The sequence below is a fragment of the Stenella coeruleoalba genome (genome assembly GCF_951394435.1).
Source record: "Stenella coeruleoalba genome assembly, chromosome: 8".
NCBI lineage: Eukaryota > Metazoa > Chordata > Mammalia > Artiodactyla > Delphinidae > Stenella > Stenella coeruleoalba.
In genome coordinates this window covers 45,767,266-45,782,537 of record NC_137154.1, presented here as the reverse complement: position 1 = coordinate 45,782,537, position 15,272 = coordinate 45,767,266, and the positions used below count along the sequence as shown (strand labels likewise).

Here is a 15,272-nt window from a genome sequence, read left to right as displayed (position 1 = left end):
GTGGTACGCGGGCCTCTCACTGTTGTGGCCTCTCCCGTTGTGGAGCACAGGCTCTGGACGCGCAGGCTCAGCGGCCATGGCTCACAGGCCCAGCCGCTCTGTGGCATGTGGGATCTTCCCGGACCGCGGCACGAACCCGTGTCCCCGCATCGGCAGGCGGACTCTCAACCACTGCGCCACCAGGGAAGCCCCTGATTAGTAAATTTTATCTCATTTCCTCTCCCCCACTTTTTAAACATTCTGATGACTTCCAGGGATTTGGGATCCAATTGAGGACCATACTGACAAAAGGGGAGTGTGTATTTTCTGTCTATCTTGTATGACTTGGGGGCCTAGCTCACTGTTATATAAAATGGAGGTGGCTTAAAAATTATTGGGAGTGGTAGGAATAATGCCTTATTTTAAATAATTTTTCAGTAAGCTACTGATTTACATCTCAATTACACTCTATTATGTCTGGCCTGAATTAATCTATGTTTACACACAAAAAAATTTTAGTCTCTGCAGAATGATGTGGCTCCTTTATTTTCTTACTTACCTGCATTTTTCCAGGAAATTTTTTTTTTCCTTTACTTTATAGGTAAACTATGCATGTTCTTCGTCTCATTGTAATGGTGTTTCATTAAATTTCATACCTATATTGATTCATAATTTCATAATATGAGTCATTTCGAAACAGGTTTAAAATATTAATTTGTTCACAATATTGACTTTACATTGAAATGCATTGAATTATTATACATTATTTAATAATTCATTCAGTGTGCTACAATTCCATATGATTTTTTTCTTCTCTTTTAGATAACCCAGCAGCTTGAAGGAATCTGCTTACAGGTCATTGGAACTGTTTTACAACAGCATGTCTTAGGTATATATCTCTGATTGTGTTAAGAATACACTACTATTTCATATGAGCAAGCATTGTCCTAATGACTCAGTATTCTCTTTTAGAATTCTACGAGGAGATCTTCTCTTTAGCACATAGTTTGACATGTCAACAAGTGTCTCCACAGATGTGGCAGCTACTACCTCTGGTATTTGAGGTTTTTCAGCAAGATGGCTTTGATTACTTTACAGGTAAGTCAAGTCATCATAGAAATACTAAGGATTCCTCCCCATTTGTATTCAATTTTAGTGTATCACTTGAATACAAACTTTTGAATATTCTAAGTGTTTTGTTGTTTGGATAAGTTATCAGTAGCAATTAGTGCTCAAAGATGACCCATTATACATTTTGATTTAGTTATCACTTGAGATTTTTTTCTTTAACACAGATTCTTACCTTCTGCCCCCTGTCAGTCTTCTTTGTATAATCTTTTAACTGCTAAATATGAAGGAATGCACTTTAATAATAGCCTCATTTTTATGTTTAATTATAAGTGAATAATTAAAAGTGAACTTTAGGGACAGAACATTCAGACTTTTTTTTTTCTGAGATTTTTTTCAGAAACACAGCATATATGTTAGTAAAGATACTTAACTGATGCTTTTTTTATTAATACAGATATGATGCCTCTGCTTCATAATTATGTAACAGTTGATACAGACACACTTCTGTCTGATACCAAGTACCTTGAAATGATATACAGTATGTGCAAAAAGGTAGGTCATTTTTAGTTAATATAAGCATGTGAGGCTGGTGCTATAAAAAGTAAAAAATTGTGAAGAGACGTGGTACCACATTATGGTGAACATATTATACGGGTCTGACAGAATAAGAGCTTTAAGAGTTATAAACTGAAAATGGCTTTGATTTCTAGATCTCTCAGTAATGGCTTTGACAAGTATTTGTTTTATGTCTGCCCTCTGACATTTAATTGGAGTTATAAATGTTTGGGTTTTGGGTTTTTAAAATAAATATATTTATTTATTTATGGCTGTATTGGGTCTTCTTTGCTGTGTGTGGGCTTTCTCTAGTTGGGGCGAACTGGGGCTACTCTTTGTTGCAGTGCGCGGGCTTCTTATTGCGGTGGCTTCTCTTGTTGTGGAGCACAGGCTCTAGGCGCACAGGCTTCAGTAATTGTGGCTCGCGGGCTCTAGAGTGCAGGCTCAGTAGTTGTGGCGCCTGGGGCCAGTTGCTCCGTGGCATGTGGAATCTTCCTGGACCAGGGCTCGAACCCGTGTCCCCTGCACTGGCAGGTGGGTTCTTAACCACTGTGCCACCAGGGAAGTCCCAACACCAGGCATTTAAAAAATGATTTCGCTTTATGAAGTTTTCAGATGTGTTTGTCCTCATCGATGTCATTCCTTTCTGAACACTTAGTCACAAAATAATCATCTAGTTATGTTATTATTTATTGCCAAATTATATTGTTTATGTTAATACGCTGGAAACAGAGATGTCTATACCATCTACTTTCCTATTCCAAAACCGTTATCCTTAACCCTTACATTCCTCTAGTGCTAATGAGCACATCAAGTCCATGCTTTTATTTCTTGTCTGGAAACAGCCTTTGCCATCAACAGATTGCCTCTACTTCCTGCTCATCTCACTCTCCATTGTCAGTATGTTTTTAGACATAGTGGTTGTCAACTTGCTATGGTCCAGAATGGCACTACATGGGATGTGCTTTGATTATGTAGACCAGTATTACAGACGAATAACTCCAAATCCTACGGGTGCTTTAGACTATAGTCTGTACAATGACTATTGCAGTCACTCATATTAATTAGAATACCTTAAATACTTCAGCAGCTATAGACTGATTCAAGGTTTTGTGATGCCTCCTTGCAGTTTATATTTTGTATTGATCAGGTTCTTACAGGAGTTGCAGGAGAAGATGCAGAATGTCATGCAGCAAAATTGTTAGAGGTCATCATTCTGCAGTGCAAAGGGCGTGGCATTGACCAGGTCAGTGAAGCTATTAATGATTCGTGTTGGAGGATTCAGAGAGGGAATCTTTCCCTTCACTTTTTCATTTTGGGCATTTGTTCTATATATTTTGTATGTTGTTTATTATGACACCTAGATAACATGTTAAAATTGTTCATTTAAAATTTAACCAATTTAATAATGATTGTATATTTAATATGTATGGAAATATGACTGGCAAGTTTTATGGCTACTTGTTATGCAAGGTAAGTTTTGACAAGATTTTTTTTTAAGTATATTGTGAGAGTATTGTTTGCTACACTATCACTTTGCAATAAGATAGATTTAGTCATTAAATTTCCATGGTCAGTTTCAACGGGACTTTGAAAATCCATCTTTATTGAGTCATAGTTGAAAGATAACGTTGTATAAGTTTAAGGTATATGGTGTGATGAGTTGATAAATGTTTATATTACAAAATGATTACCACAATAAGGTTAGTCAGTAGGGATATTTTGAATCCAATATTGCTATTGTGGTGGGGCTCTAATAGCTCAGTGAGGACCAATTTTTCTCTAAAATTGTATTTCCCACTGAATTGGCTCAACAGTAAAAATTGGATCATTTAATGGAAGGGGGGTTAGTTGAGGCAACAAGAAAGTTAATATGGGTGGGTAGTTAACGGCTGCTTTACTTACAGTTTTGGAATGTTTCGCTGTCTTTCTCTACAGTGTATTCCCTTATTTGTGGAAGCAGCTTTAGAGAGACTGACAAGAGAGGTGAAGACAAGTGAACTTCGAACAATGTGCCTGCAAGTTGCCATTGCAGCTTTGTATTATAATCCACACCTACTTCTCAACACCTTAGAAAATCTTCGCTTCCCTAATAATGTTGAACCAGTTACAAATCATTTTATTACACAGTGGCTTAATGATGTTGATTGTTTCTTGGGGTAAGTGACATATATTGGATCTTTATTTACTTTGTAAGGAACTCTGCAAAATCTTTTTTAAAGGAAAATAAGGAAATATTTTATTTTATTTTTTAGGCTTCACGACAGAAAGATGTGTGTTCTGGGCCTATGTGCTCTTATTGATATGGAACAAATACCACAAGTTTTAAATCAGGTTTCTGGACAGATTTTGCCAGCTTTTATTCTTTTATTTAATGGATTAAAAAGAGCATATGCCTGCCATGCAGAACACGAGAATGACAGTGATGATGATGATGAAGCTGAAGATGATGATGAAACAGGTAAGGGATTTGCGATGGAGAAAGCCAGTCTTATTACCCAGTTAGAAATATCACTGGACTTGTTCTTTTAGCCCTTCTCCTAAAGAAATGTGGGATCATAGCCAAATGCTTTCATGTTCATTCATTCATAGAACTAGAGTGTAAGGTCCATGAAGGCAGGAACTTTCAGCTGTATCACCATTATGTAAAGCAGTTCTAGGCGTATATAGTTCCAGTGTTGGCAGGTTTTTTGTGTGTGTGCTTTTATATATATATATATGTATATATATAGATATATAGATATATATAATTTATTTATTTTTGGCTGTGTTGCATCTTTGTTGCTGCATGTGGGCTTTCTCTAGTTGCGACGAGTGGGGGCTACTCTTTGTTGCAGTGCACAGGCTTCTCATTGCAGTGGCTTCTTTTGCTGTGGAGCGCGGGCTCAGTAGTTGTGGCTCACGGGCTCTAGAGCGCACAGGCTCAGTAGTTGTGGCACATGGGATTAGTTGCTCCACAACATGTGGGATCTTCCTGGACCAGAGATCGAACCCGTATCCCCTGCACTGGCAGGCGGATTCTCAACCCCTGCACCACCAGGGAAGCCCTGTTGGCAGGTTTTTAGTGTTGGTAAACATCTGTCTATTAGTGCTAAAATCTAGCTATATCTACACTGTAAAATTAAGTTAATTAGATGTTGGCTAATACATTTCACCTGTAAGACAGTATAGACTACAAGAATATAAACTGATAGGATGTTGTTTAAAAGAAATTATTGTAAAGGTTTCAAAATATAACACTTGCCATTTTTGTCTTTTATCATTTACTATCTTAGCCAGCGAGGCTTTAAAAAAAAAATCTCATAAAAGGTATTCTGTGGATATAATAAACTATTCTACTGTACTGTTGGTATTTGATTTGGTATATACCATAAGTCTCAGCACACCAAGTGCTGGTTCTCATATTATGCAGTCCTTTTTCAGACTTCTAGTACTAACAGTTGTGGTTAGTTTTCTTAGATTTCTATGAGAATTTTTTTTCTGTTTATTGCTGAATATGTATTTAAACACCAATTCCTGGAACTCTTCCTTGAATTTATTCAGTTGTGATTTGTAATTCACCAACAATGATCACTGTCACTGAGTTACAGTGAGTAACAGAATATTCCAGTGTTAACAAGAGCACCTTTTTATGACTTGGCAGAGGAACTGGGGAGTGATGAAGATGATATTGATGAAGATGGACAAGAATATTTGGAGATCCTGGCTAAGCAAGCAGGCGAAGATGGAGATGATGAAGACTGGGAAGAAGATGACGCTGAAGAAACTGCCCTGGAAGGCTATTCCACGATCATTGATGATGAAGATAACCCTGTTGATGAGTATCAGATATTTAAAGCTATATTTCAAAGTAAGTTAACTTGTTATATGTAATTCAGATAGCTCCGTATGATCCATTTTCCTGAATCAATTTGTTCTTATTTACGTCTGCCCCTTAAAGAAGGGGTTTTGGGTATATCAAACCCAAACTAAAATGTGATTTAGGATTGTTAGGCAGAGTAACCAAAGTTACTTCTACTGTTGCCTTAGAGATTCAGTGTATTTTCCTCATCCTATTATTTTGCTTTTATTTAGATTGTCATTTTGAAATATGCACGTCATAGGAAAATTGTATAGTTCAAAAAGTTTACACAACAAGTTTGTTTTTCCTACTTCTAATTTCTAACCTCCCAGCTTTCCCCAGAAATATCTACTGTTATGTCTGTTTCTTACGTTTATGTATTTGTGTATCTTTTTTTTCCCCCTGGCTAAACCCATGCTTACCTGTCTGAGAATTTGACCATTTATATAACATTTATGGTCTTGGAATCTCTATTCTTTTCTCCTGTTTCACAGTGTGTGGCTACGGAATACTAGGTGCCAGTTTTTGTTTTTTACATCTGTGTTCTTTAACCCAACTTAAAAAATTAGAATCGGCACTATATTTGAACATCCTTTCCCTCCAGAGTTAACTACTGTGCTATTTTATCATTCCTATGCATTATGAACGTTGATGTAGAATAAATTCTCTGATAACCAAAGCATTAATCTTCCAAGCCCATGACAAAGCAATTGTGATGCAAGCTTACAGAAACACAAGGAATTGTTTCTGAGCTACATGGCAGGCTGTAAGGATTGATTGAAGTGCCAAGAACTTACTGACTGGCTTTTGTCCATGACTTGGTATTTTGTATACTTAAACACATGTTAATCCCTAAAGGATGGTTTATTATAGAAGGCTCATCCACAGTAAATGCAATAAAGTAGAAGTAGAAAATCATGTTATAGAGAACATTTTTAACTAAATACTGCAGAGCACCTTTCTGTGGAAAGACAGTATATATATCTAAGAAAGTGTTTTTTTGAATAAGCAATGCAGAATAAGCAATGCAGAAAAAAATAAGTTGCTTTAACTCTTAATCTTTTAAGGGGTTTGGGTTAACTTTATTTCTAGTTTCCCTAGTTTGTTACTTATTATATAACAATTGGATTAGGCTCTAAATCCTTATTTACTAGAGATAAGAATTATGACTATGATTAGATTTTTGAGGCATAATGCTAAACCAGAATTTTTTTTCCCCCTGTATCTTTTTTTCACAAGTAATTTAAAATACCTTAGATTATTATTGGGAGAATATAAACTAGATCAGAATTTCAGTATTGGAGGTGGAGTAGAGGGAATAGAACAGAAAAGAACTACCAGGACTCTCTTATTGCCCTTTTTTCCCTTGTTTTCTTTTTGATAGCTATACAAAATCGTAATCCCGTGTGGTATCAGGCTCTGACTCATGGTCTTAATGAAGAACAAAGAAAACAGTTACAGGATATAGCAACTCTAGCTGATCAAAGAAGAGCAGCCCATGGTATGTTAATTGACCTCAACCCCTCTTTTTTTTTTTAATATTTATTTTTTAATTTGGCTGCACCAGGTCTTAGTTGCAGCATCGGAATCTTTAGTTGCAGCATGCAAACTCTTGGGATCTAGTTCCCTGACCAGGGATCGAACCTGAGCCCCCTGCATTGGGAGCACAGAGTCTTAGCCACTGGACCACCAGGGAAGTCCCAACCTCAACCCCTCTTTAATGCAATTAATGACTTTGATACAGCTTTAAAATTTAAATTAAGTGATTTAAAATTACATAAAAGCTACAGTTGTTGGAGGTGATAAGAAATTCATTCCAATCTGTAGAAATGAAAAAAGGAATTTTGGTTTTGGCCATAATTTACTGATTTTAAGTATAGTTGAAGACTACTTTCAGTGTGCAGTAGCTTTGATAAGGTCGCTAAATCTCATGGGGCTGGTTTGATAGTAGAAAATTCCATTAAAATTGTGAATTTTAAAGTTATGAAAACTGCAATTTTTTTTTGAAAACTGCAATTTTTAAAAACTATATTAAAGACATATCATTTCTTTTCATCGTTAAACATTTCAGTATGCCTTTCAATACAGGATGTTTCAGATAATACACAGCCTAGTAGTTTTCTAGAGGTCTTAATACTGCGTCAGACTAGTTTTATATTCAAAGAGGTTCCTCCTTATAAAAAAGGCACAGCTTTCTAAAGTATTTAATTCGAATTTGCCTGCATTAGATTCATTAGCTGTAATTACCTTTGGAGATTGGATCCTTCTGATTTAGTATTTGACTCAAAATAGAGTAAAGATTTTTCTTTTTAAACAATGCAAAGTGAAAGTTGGCTAAGAAGTCTGTAGCATACAAGAGAGTTCGTCTTCTCTACATAATATACTCTTTCTTCTATACATTTGGAGGGAGAACAGAGGCCAAAGTTTGGAACTTCCTGGCTAGTACTGGTGGTTAAGCTATTGTTAATGTCTGTCAATTCCTTCTTTTCTCCAAAGCAGTAAGGTGATCGAATGCTCTATTAAACATTCACATATTTGTTTTTCTAGAATCCAAAATGATTGAGAAGCATGGAGGATACAAATTCAGTGCTCCAGTTGTGCCAAGTTCTTTCAATTTTGGAGGCCCGGCACCAGGGATGAATTGAGTTACCACTTTCCTGCAGTGTGATTGTAGTGAAGAGCTTGTGTTCCTCCTAGTAGCGGTTCCAGAACTGGTTCATGTTATCCACTCTAAACTAATTGATGAATAGATGGACAAAAAAAAACCCAGGAGGTGGGACCTGATCATGCAACTTGGCACTGAAAATGAATCCAGAGGAATTTTGGCGGGGGAGGGAGGTAACCTGGGGGGCAGGGAGTATTTTCTTTATTTTTTGAAGAAAGTAAGATTCTGACTGAAAGTTCAAGTGACACTGTGGAAATCTGCAACAAGAGGGGATGTCATGAAGGCAGCTTTTCTTTTTCCGAGGAAAAAATAGGCATGGGCTACAGGACTATTTAAAATGTCTCATTTACAGTATAAGCTCAGAGGTAGATGTAATTTTTACACCTATGAGTATTTGTCCGATTTCTGTCTCTTCCTCACCATTGGGTATCTATTCTTTATATGTAAATAAGATAAGGTAATCGATAGCCTTATTCAATCTTCATCATTTTCATCATCAAAGATTGTTCCTATGTAGATTATTGGACATTTATTGTAGCACTACATAACTGATTAAAAAAAAATCTGTAAATGAATTAGCACTTTCATATTGAAACAAGCCTGCTAGCCTATGTATAAAATAGCAAAATGTTTGCTGTTTATAAAAAGATGGGATGTAATGGGGTGGGGGGCAGGGGTAATTTCAAGTTATTAATTTAAAAATGAATTAGCAATTTTGTACCTGGTGACTTTGTGGTGCACTCACCTCTGATAGTGACTTGAATTCGGTATGTTAAAAGGGGTTAGTGATATTTCATTGCTGCTAAAAATGGCAACTCCCTCTGTGTCCTGTTTTTTCTTAAAGCTCTCAGTGTACAAGTGGATATTTGGATACAAGACCTTACTGTAACAAATAGGAAAGATGATATTTGAAGCATGTAAATTGGATATAAAGTTCTACTCTTAAAGAGTTGATAAAAGAGTATGGCTAAACATCTATATATGCAGTCTATTAAAAGAACTTAATTCGGCTTTTATGTCTTCATTTGATTGCAGTTTTTTCCTAATTATAAATTTTTTCCTCATTGATCTGTTTTTATGCTATACCTAGAAAGAACACAAAATGTACACTTTTAAAATTGACATTTAACACCTGCCCACCTCCCTTTTCCCATCTCCTCTCCCCCTCTTGTTGATGGTGGTATCTGGTCTTAGATAGGCTGAAGGCACAGGGTTCCCTCCAAAAACCACTATTGATACCACTGCAGAAACAGGCCAGCAACAAGACAATGTAGAGAGGTTGGCTTGCTTCCCTCTCTTCTAACTGCATGTTCAAAAATAAGCTTTTATTGATATGAAACATCTGTCAGAAGAGTCATACATTGGTTTATTTTTTATATACATTATACACACAATATTTCAAATTGAAAGCAACATCTCAATGGATTCAGGACTATTAAGTGCTGTTGTCAAAACAGACCAGAAAATTTATAACTGTAAAAATGAAACATGCACACATTATTTAAAATGCATAATGAAGAAAACCCATTGGTGGTGTGTTTTTCTTGTATGCCAGTAATTAAGCCACTACTGTTGGCACTGTTTGGTTTTCTATTTTAACACTGAAGGAGTGAAAGTATTTCCTATATTTATGAATTTACTATGAAAATCTTGGCAAAAAAAGAAAAAAAAATGTCTGTCTAAAATGTGTGGGTGAAAACTGTTAATCAAGTGTGTTCCTAATTTGTTTCCCCCCAAGTTGGACACCATCTGTAAACCCTAGGTTGCTTCAGGAGATTTCACTATTATATAAAATCAGTAAAATTAAAGTGGAGTAGTTGTATATATGCAACATTGTGTACAGAGGGGAGATACTGAATAGTATTAAACATTTTCGTCTTCCTTTACCTTTTATCCCCTACCTAATATCTAGTCTACTTTTTTAAATTTCAAACTTCACTGCTCTTTGAATTGATAATTCCAATTTTCACATTGTTATTGGAAACCATATCTAATAAAGGTTTTAGTTATTCCCATGCACAGTATGGAAATTCTCGTTTGCTGAGGTTTTGTTTCAAGAAAATGTATTGGCATGTATTTGAGAACACGTTTTATTGTCTCCTCTGTCATACAGTCCAAACTAATCTACGTTTATGGATTTTTGAAATGAAAGACCTTAAAATTAAACTATATTTAATATTAAATATTGTTCAGATGGTAGTTTCTAATACATCAAATATATACCTCGATTATTTTCAGTATTTCCTTAAATATAACATCAAATTAGAGTTTCTTATAGATTATGGATCTTGATATGTGTCAGTGTTTTTAAATAAGGTTATAGGACTTTTAGATAACTTTTCGAGAGTAGTATTTATAAACTTGTAATTAGTTGCATGTAGATTTTATTTATTTATTTAACATACAGCCTTTCCCACAGTTTCACTAACCTATAACTTATTTTTTAATTTATACAAGTTAATTCTGATTTTGTCTGGGTTTCAGTATTTTGTCTTTTTTAATGGCTGACATTAGCATAAAATCTTCACTTTTTTGTAAACTTAAGCCATCCATTTTTATAAAAGCTATTCGTTTATCAGTATTAAATAAAGGATGTTAATCTATTTCTCTGCAGGTAACAGAATGGTGATTACTAATCTACACACCTTATCAAGATAGTGGCTGCTGTGTTCACCTCTAGAAGAGACCAGAGTGTAGAGCAGGGGTGGCCATACCGCAGCCCTATGGCTATGTGCTGCTATTCAGTCCCAGATGTAGTCCCTGAAGCAAGCATGAAGAAAAAGTCATTAGGAATTGTATTAATATAAACCGTGTCTTTGGGAAGATCTAGCACAATGATTTAAGCATAGTAGGCATTCCATAAGTGTTTGTAAAATGAATGACCTAAAATTACATTAAAGCATATTGGTTATAAAAATGTCAGTTCTGTTCTATATAATTTTAAATCTTGGTGAAGATTATCTGTGAATATTTATCAGTATCCCTCCTGAATTCTAGGTTTTACCCTTGATGAAGTTGGCCACCCTTGCAATAATAGCACTTCACACTTTGGTGCATGTGGTTTTTACAAAGGGAAACTAGACATCCAGCTGGAGATCCAGAATTTTATTACTATGAGAGGAATATATATATATATATATATTTTTTTTTTTTCTTCTTTGGTCACGCGGGCCTCTCACTGTTGTGGCCTCTCCCGTTGCGGAGCACAGGCTCCGGACGCGCAGGCCCAGCGGCCATGGCCCACGGGCCCAGCCGCTCCGAGGCATGTGGGATATTCCCGGACCGGGGCACGAACCCGTGTCCCCTACGTCAGCAGGCGGACTCTCAACCCTTGCTCCACCAGGAAAGCCCGAGAGGAATATATTTTAAGTAACTTTTTGAGACGTAATTCCCCTTCGAGGTTTTTTAAAAGCACAGATGAGGGCTTCCCTGGTGGCGCAGTGGTTGAGAGTCCGCCTGCCGACGCAGGGGACACAGGTTCGTGCCCCGGTCCGGGAGGATTCCACATGCATCGGAGCGGCTGGGCGCGTGGGCCATGGCCGCTGGGCCTGCATGTCCGGAGCCTGTGCTCCGCAACGGGAGAGGCCACAACAGTGAGAGGCCTACGTACCGCAAAAAAAAAATAATAATAAAATAATAAATAAAAGCACAGGTGATAATTCCTTTATGTATTTATAGATTCTGCTTTCATGTATAGATAGAAATTTGCCAATTACACTTGGTATTTCCTATATTTAAATGCTTCCTACCAGAGTTTTTTTAAAAAGTTTCTTTTAACATCCTCTTAATAATTCAAAATGAAATAAAAAGGAATTTCCTCAACCTGAATAAAGGCATCTACCAAAACCCTAAAGCTAATGGACTTAATGATGAAAGATTAAACACTTCCCCCTAAGATCAAGAACCACGCAAGCATGCCCACTGTTGCCACTTCTTTAGCATTGTACATGAGGATTTAGCCAGGGCAATTAGACATCCAGATTGGAAAGGAGGAAGTAAAACTGTTCACAGATGACATGATGTCACAGAAAACCCTAAAGAATCCATAAACACAAAGAGCTAATGACTTCTTCAAGGTTGCAAGATATAATATCAATATACCCAAATCAGTTGTATTTCTATACAGCAGCAATGAAATGAAAGTGAAATTAAGAAAATTCCATTTACAATAGCATCCCCAAAATTCTTAGGAATAAACAAAAGTGAAAAACTTACACTGTGAAAACTACAAAACACCTAAATAGAGACATCCCATGTTCATGAATTGAAAGACATACTATTGTGAAGATAGCAATACTTCCCAAGTTGATCTGCAGATTCAGTGTAATCCTTGTAAAAGCTACCTTTTTTGCTGGAATTGACAAACATTCTAAAATCTGTATGGAAATACAAGGGACTCAGAATAGTCAAAACAATCTTTAAAGCAAACATGATTGTACTAGTAAGGATACTTCTTTTTCTTCTTTTTTGGCTGCATTTCGCGGCTTGTGGGATCTTAGTTCCCTTAGCAGGGACTGAACCTGTGCCCTCTGCAGTGAAAGTGCAGAGTCCTAACCACTGGACTACCAGGGAATTCTCAAGGATAAATACCTTATACTGACCAAAGGAATAAAATAGAGTCCAGAAATAAACCCTTAAATTTATGGTCAATTGATTTTCAACAAGGGTCCCAAAACCAATGTAGGAAAGAATCTTTTTAAAAATGGCTCTGAGACAGTTGGGTATCTACATGTAAGAACATGAAGTTGGACCCTTAACACTATATACAAAATAATTCAAAGTGGTTTCAAGATTTAAATATAAGATCTCAAAGTCTTAGAAAAAATACAGGTGTAAATCGTGACTGAATTAGGTAATAGTTTTTGGATATAACACCACAGGACAAGCAACAAGCACCACAGGACAGGCCCGCGTACCGCAAAAAAATAAAAAAATAAAAAACAGATGACTTGGACTTCATCAAAACTTACAACTTTGTGCTTTAAAGGACACTTTTCCAGAAAGTGAAAAGACCCCAGAGAATGGAAGAAAATATCTGTTAATCTTGAGTATATACAGAAGTCTTAGAACTCAACAACACAAAAACCCCATTTAAAAACAGTAAAGAACCCAAGTAGACGTTTCTCCAAAGAAATAAATGGCCAGTATCATAGGAAAAAATGCTTAACATCACTAGTCATTAGGAAAATGCAAATCAGAATTCATGATGCGATATTTCATACATACTAACATGTCTATAATCAAGAAGGTGCACAATTACAAGTATTGGTGAGGAAGAAGAGAAATTGAAACCCTCATAGTGTTGATACGATGTAAAATGCTTATCTGTTGTGTAAAAGTTTGGCAGTTCCTCAAAAGGTAGAAAATAGTGTCACCTAGCAATTCCACTCCCAGATGATGCATATATCTGAGAGAAATCAAACATATGTCCACACAAGAACTAGTACACAGTTGTTCATACTAGCATTACTATAGCCAAAAGGAGGAAACGACCCAAACAGCCATCAGCTGATGAATGGATAAACAAAATGTGGTATATCTAAATAATCAGATATTTGGCAATAAGGAATGAAGTACAATTACATGCTACATGTGGATAAGCCTTGAAAACAAAGTGAAAGAAGTCAGTCACAGGATTTCATTTACATGAAAGATCTATAATTAGCAAATCAATAGGTTAGGGAACACTGGGCAGGGGTGGGGAGGGAGGAGGGAATGGAGAGTGAGTGCTATTGGGCATAGGGTTTCTGTTGGGCATGATGAAAGTGTTTTCCATTAGATAATGGTGATGGTTGAACAGCTTTGTGAATATACTAAAAACTACTTAAGTGTATGTACACTTTAAAATGATGAATTTTATGATACATGAGATTACAAACTTTTTTTTTTGCTGTACGCCGGCCTCTCACTGTTGTGGCCTCTCCCGTTGCGGAGCACAGGCTCCGGACGCGCAGGCTCAGCGGCCATGGCTCACGGGCCCAGCCGCTCCGCGGCATGTGGGATCCTCCCGGATCGGTGCACGAACCCGTGTCCCCTGCATCGGCAGGCGGACTCTCAACCACTGCACCACCAGGGAAGCCCGAATTTTATGATATATGACTATCTCAATTTTCAGTTTTCTTAAGCCTCAAATTTGTTTAAAGTTCTCTAAAAAGTAACATAAAATGTTTATTTATTAAATACAAATTAAGATCTAGCTATCCCCTTATTATAGGGAAAGTATTCTTCCCCCCAATACTTTGTTTTGCTACCAGCTGCTCATTTGTTTTTTAAATCCCATCACCCTATCAAATAGCCCTAGCTGGTGCGAGTTTGGGTGGGTAGCAGGAGGAATCTTCAGGAGCTTTAGATTGATAACATTTTGTAAATTGAGTTTACTCTCCTCTTAGTTTCCCACTAAAATAAACCTAACACACATTAACCACAACTAGTAACCTTGGAGCTCACTTACTGGGTGATATTTTCAAAGATGTAATGAATGAATGGGGTTAACACGTGGTCCAGGGGTAGAGTTGGTAAAATGAAAAATTGCACACACTGGAGTCACTATAGATAGCTTGAAATGAGGAGAATCATGCAATTAGCCACTAACAAAACATTACCAGTTGTATTATACCTATGTCTATGTCAGCATATATACTGAGAACTATATATCTGAGATTGGAAAGGAACATTTTAAGTAACTTCCTCATACACTTCCAAAAGTATGTTCTAATTAAGCTCTGATTAATGCTTTCGGTGTGGAAGCTGATTAACTGAATGAGTTTATTCTACAGACCAAGGACTCTTAATTCTGGGTCCAGGAGTCCTATGAAACTGCAGTCTTTAGTATATTTTTCATAGCTTTCATCTGAATCTCAAAGGAGTTGTCAAAGTGCTTAAGAATCACTGCTGTTGACCATTAAAGTGAGGACTGGAGAGAGATGGGCTAACATTTATTAAGCACTTGAAAAGTATCTCTGATAAGCACTGTGCTACATTTATCTACATTCTCACATATCCTCCCAGTCACACTGTGAAATAAGTGTTTCTACTTTACAAATGGCGCTACAGTTTGTAAGACAAGTGACACATCTAACAGCCACAACTTCCAATGGAGAGAGTTGGTTTTAAATTCTTTAGTGTTTTCAGAAAAGAAAAAACAGAAGAGAAATAAGAAGT

General features: G+C 36.6%; 1 protein-coding gene across 1 annotated transcript in view; it reads left to right on the top strand.

Annotated features, from left to right (window-relative positions):
- Positions 1–10,126, top strand: part of IPO7 (importin 7) — a 46,920-nt gene extending 36,794 nt beyond the window's left edge. The window contains exons 17-25 of the mRNA XM_079929178.1: positions 802–868; positions 952–1,077; positions 1,505–1,602; positions 2,756–2,851; positions 3,544–3,764; positions 3,861–4,066; positions 5,249–5,455; positions 6,831–6,947; positions 7,994–10,126. Of these exons, the coding sequence (XP_079785304.1) occupies positions 802–868; positions 952–1,077; positions 1,505–1,602; positions 2,756–2,851; positions 3,544–3,764; positions 3,861–4,066; positions 5,249–5,455; positions 6,831–6,947; positions 7,994–8,091 (1,236 nt within the window). The 3' untranslated portion in view covers positions 8,092–10,126. The remainder of the gene's footprint in view (positions 1–801; positions 869–951; positions 1,078–1,504; positions 1,603–2,755; positions 2,852–3,543; positions 3,765–3,860; positions 4,067–5,248; positions 5,456–6,830; positions 6,948–7,993) is intronic.
- Positions 10,127–15,272: the final 5,146 nt, after the last annotated feature.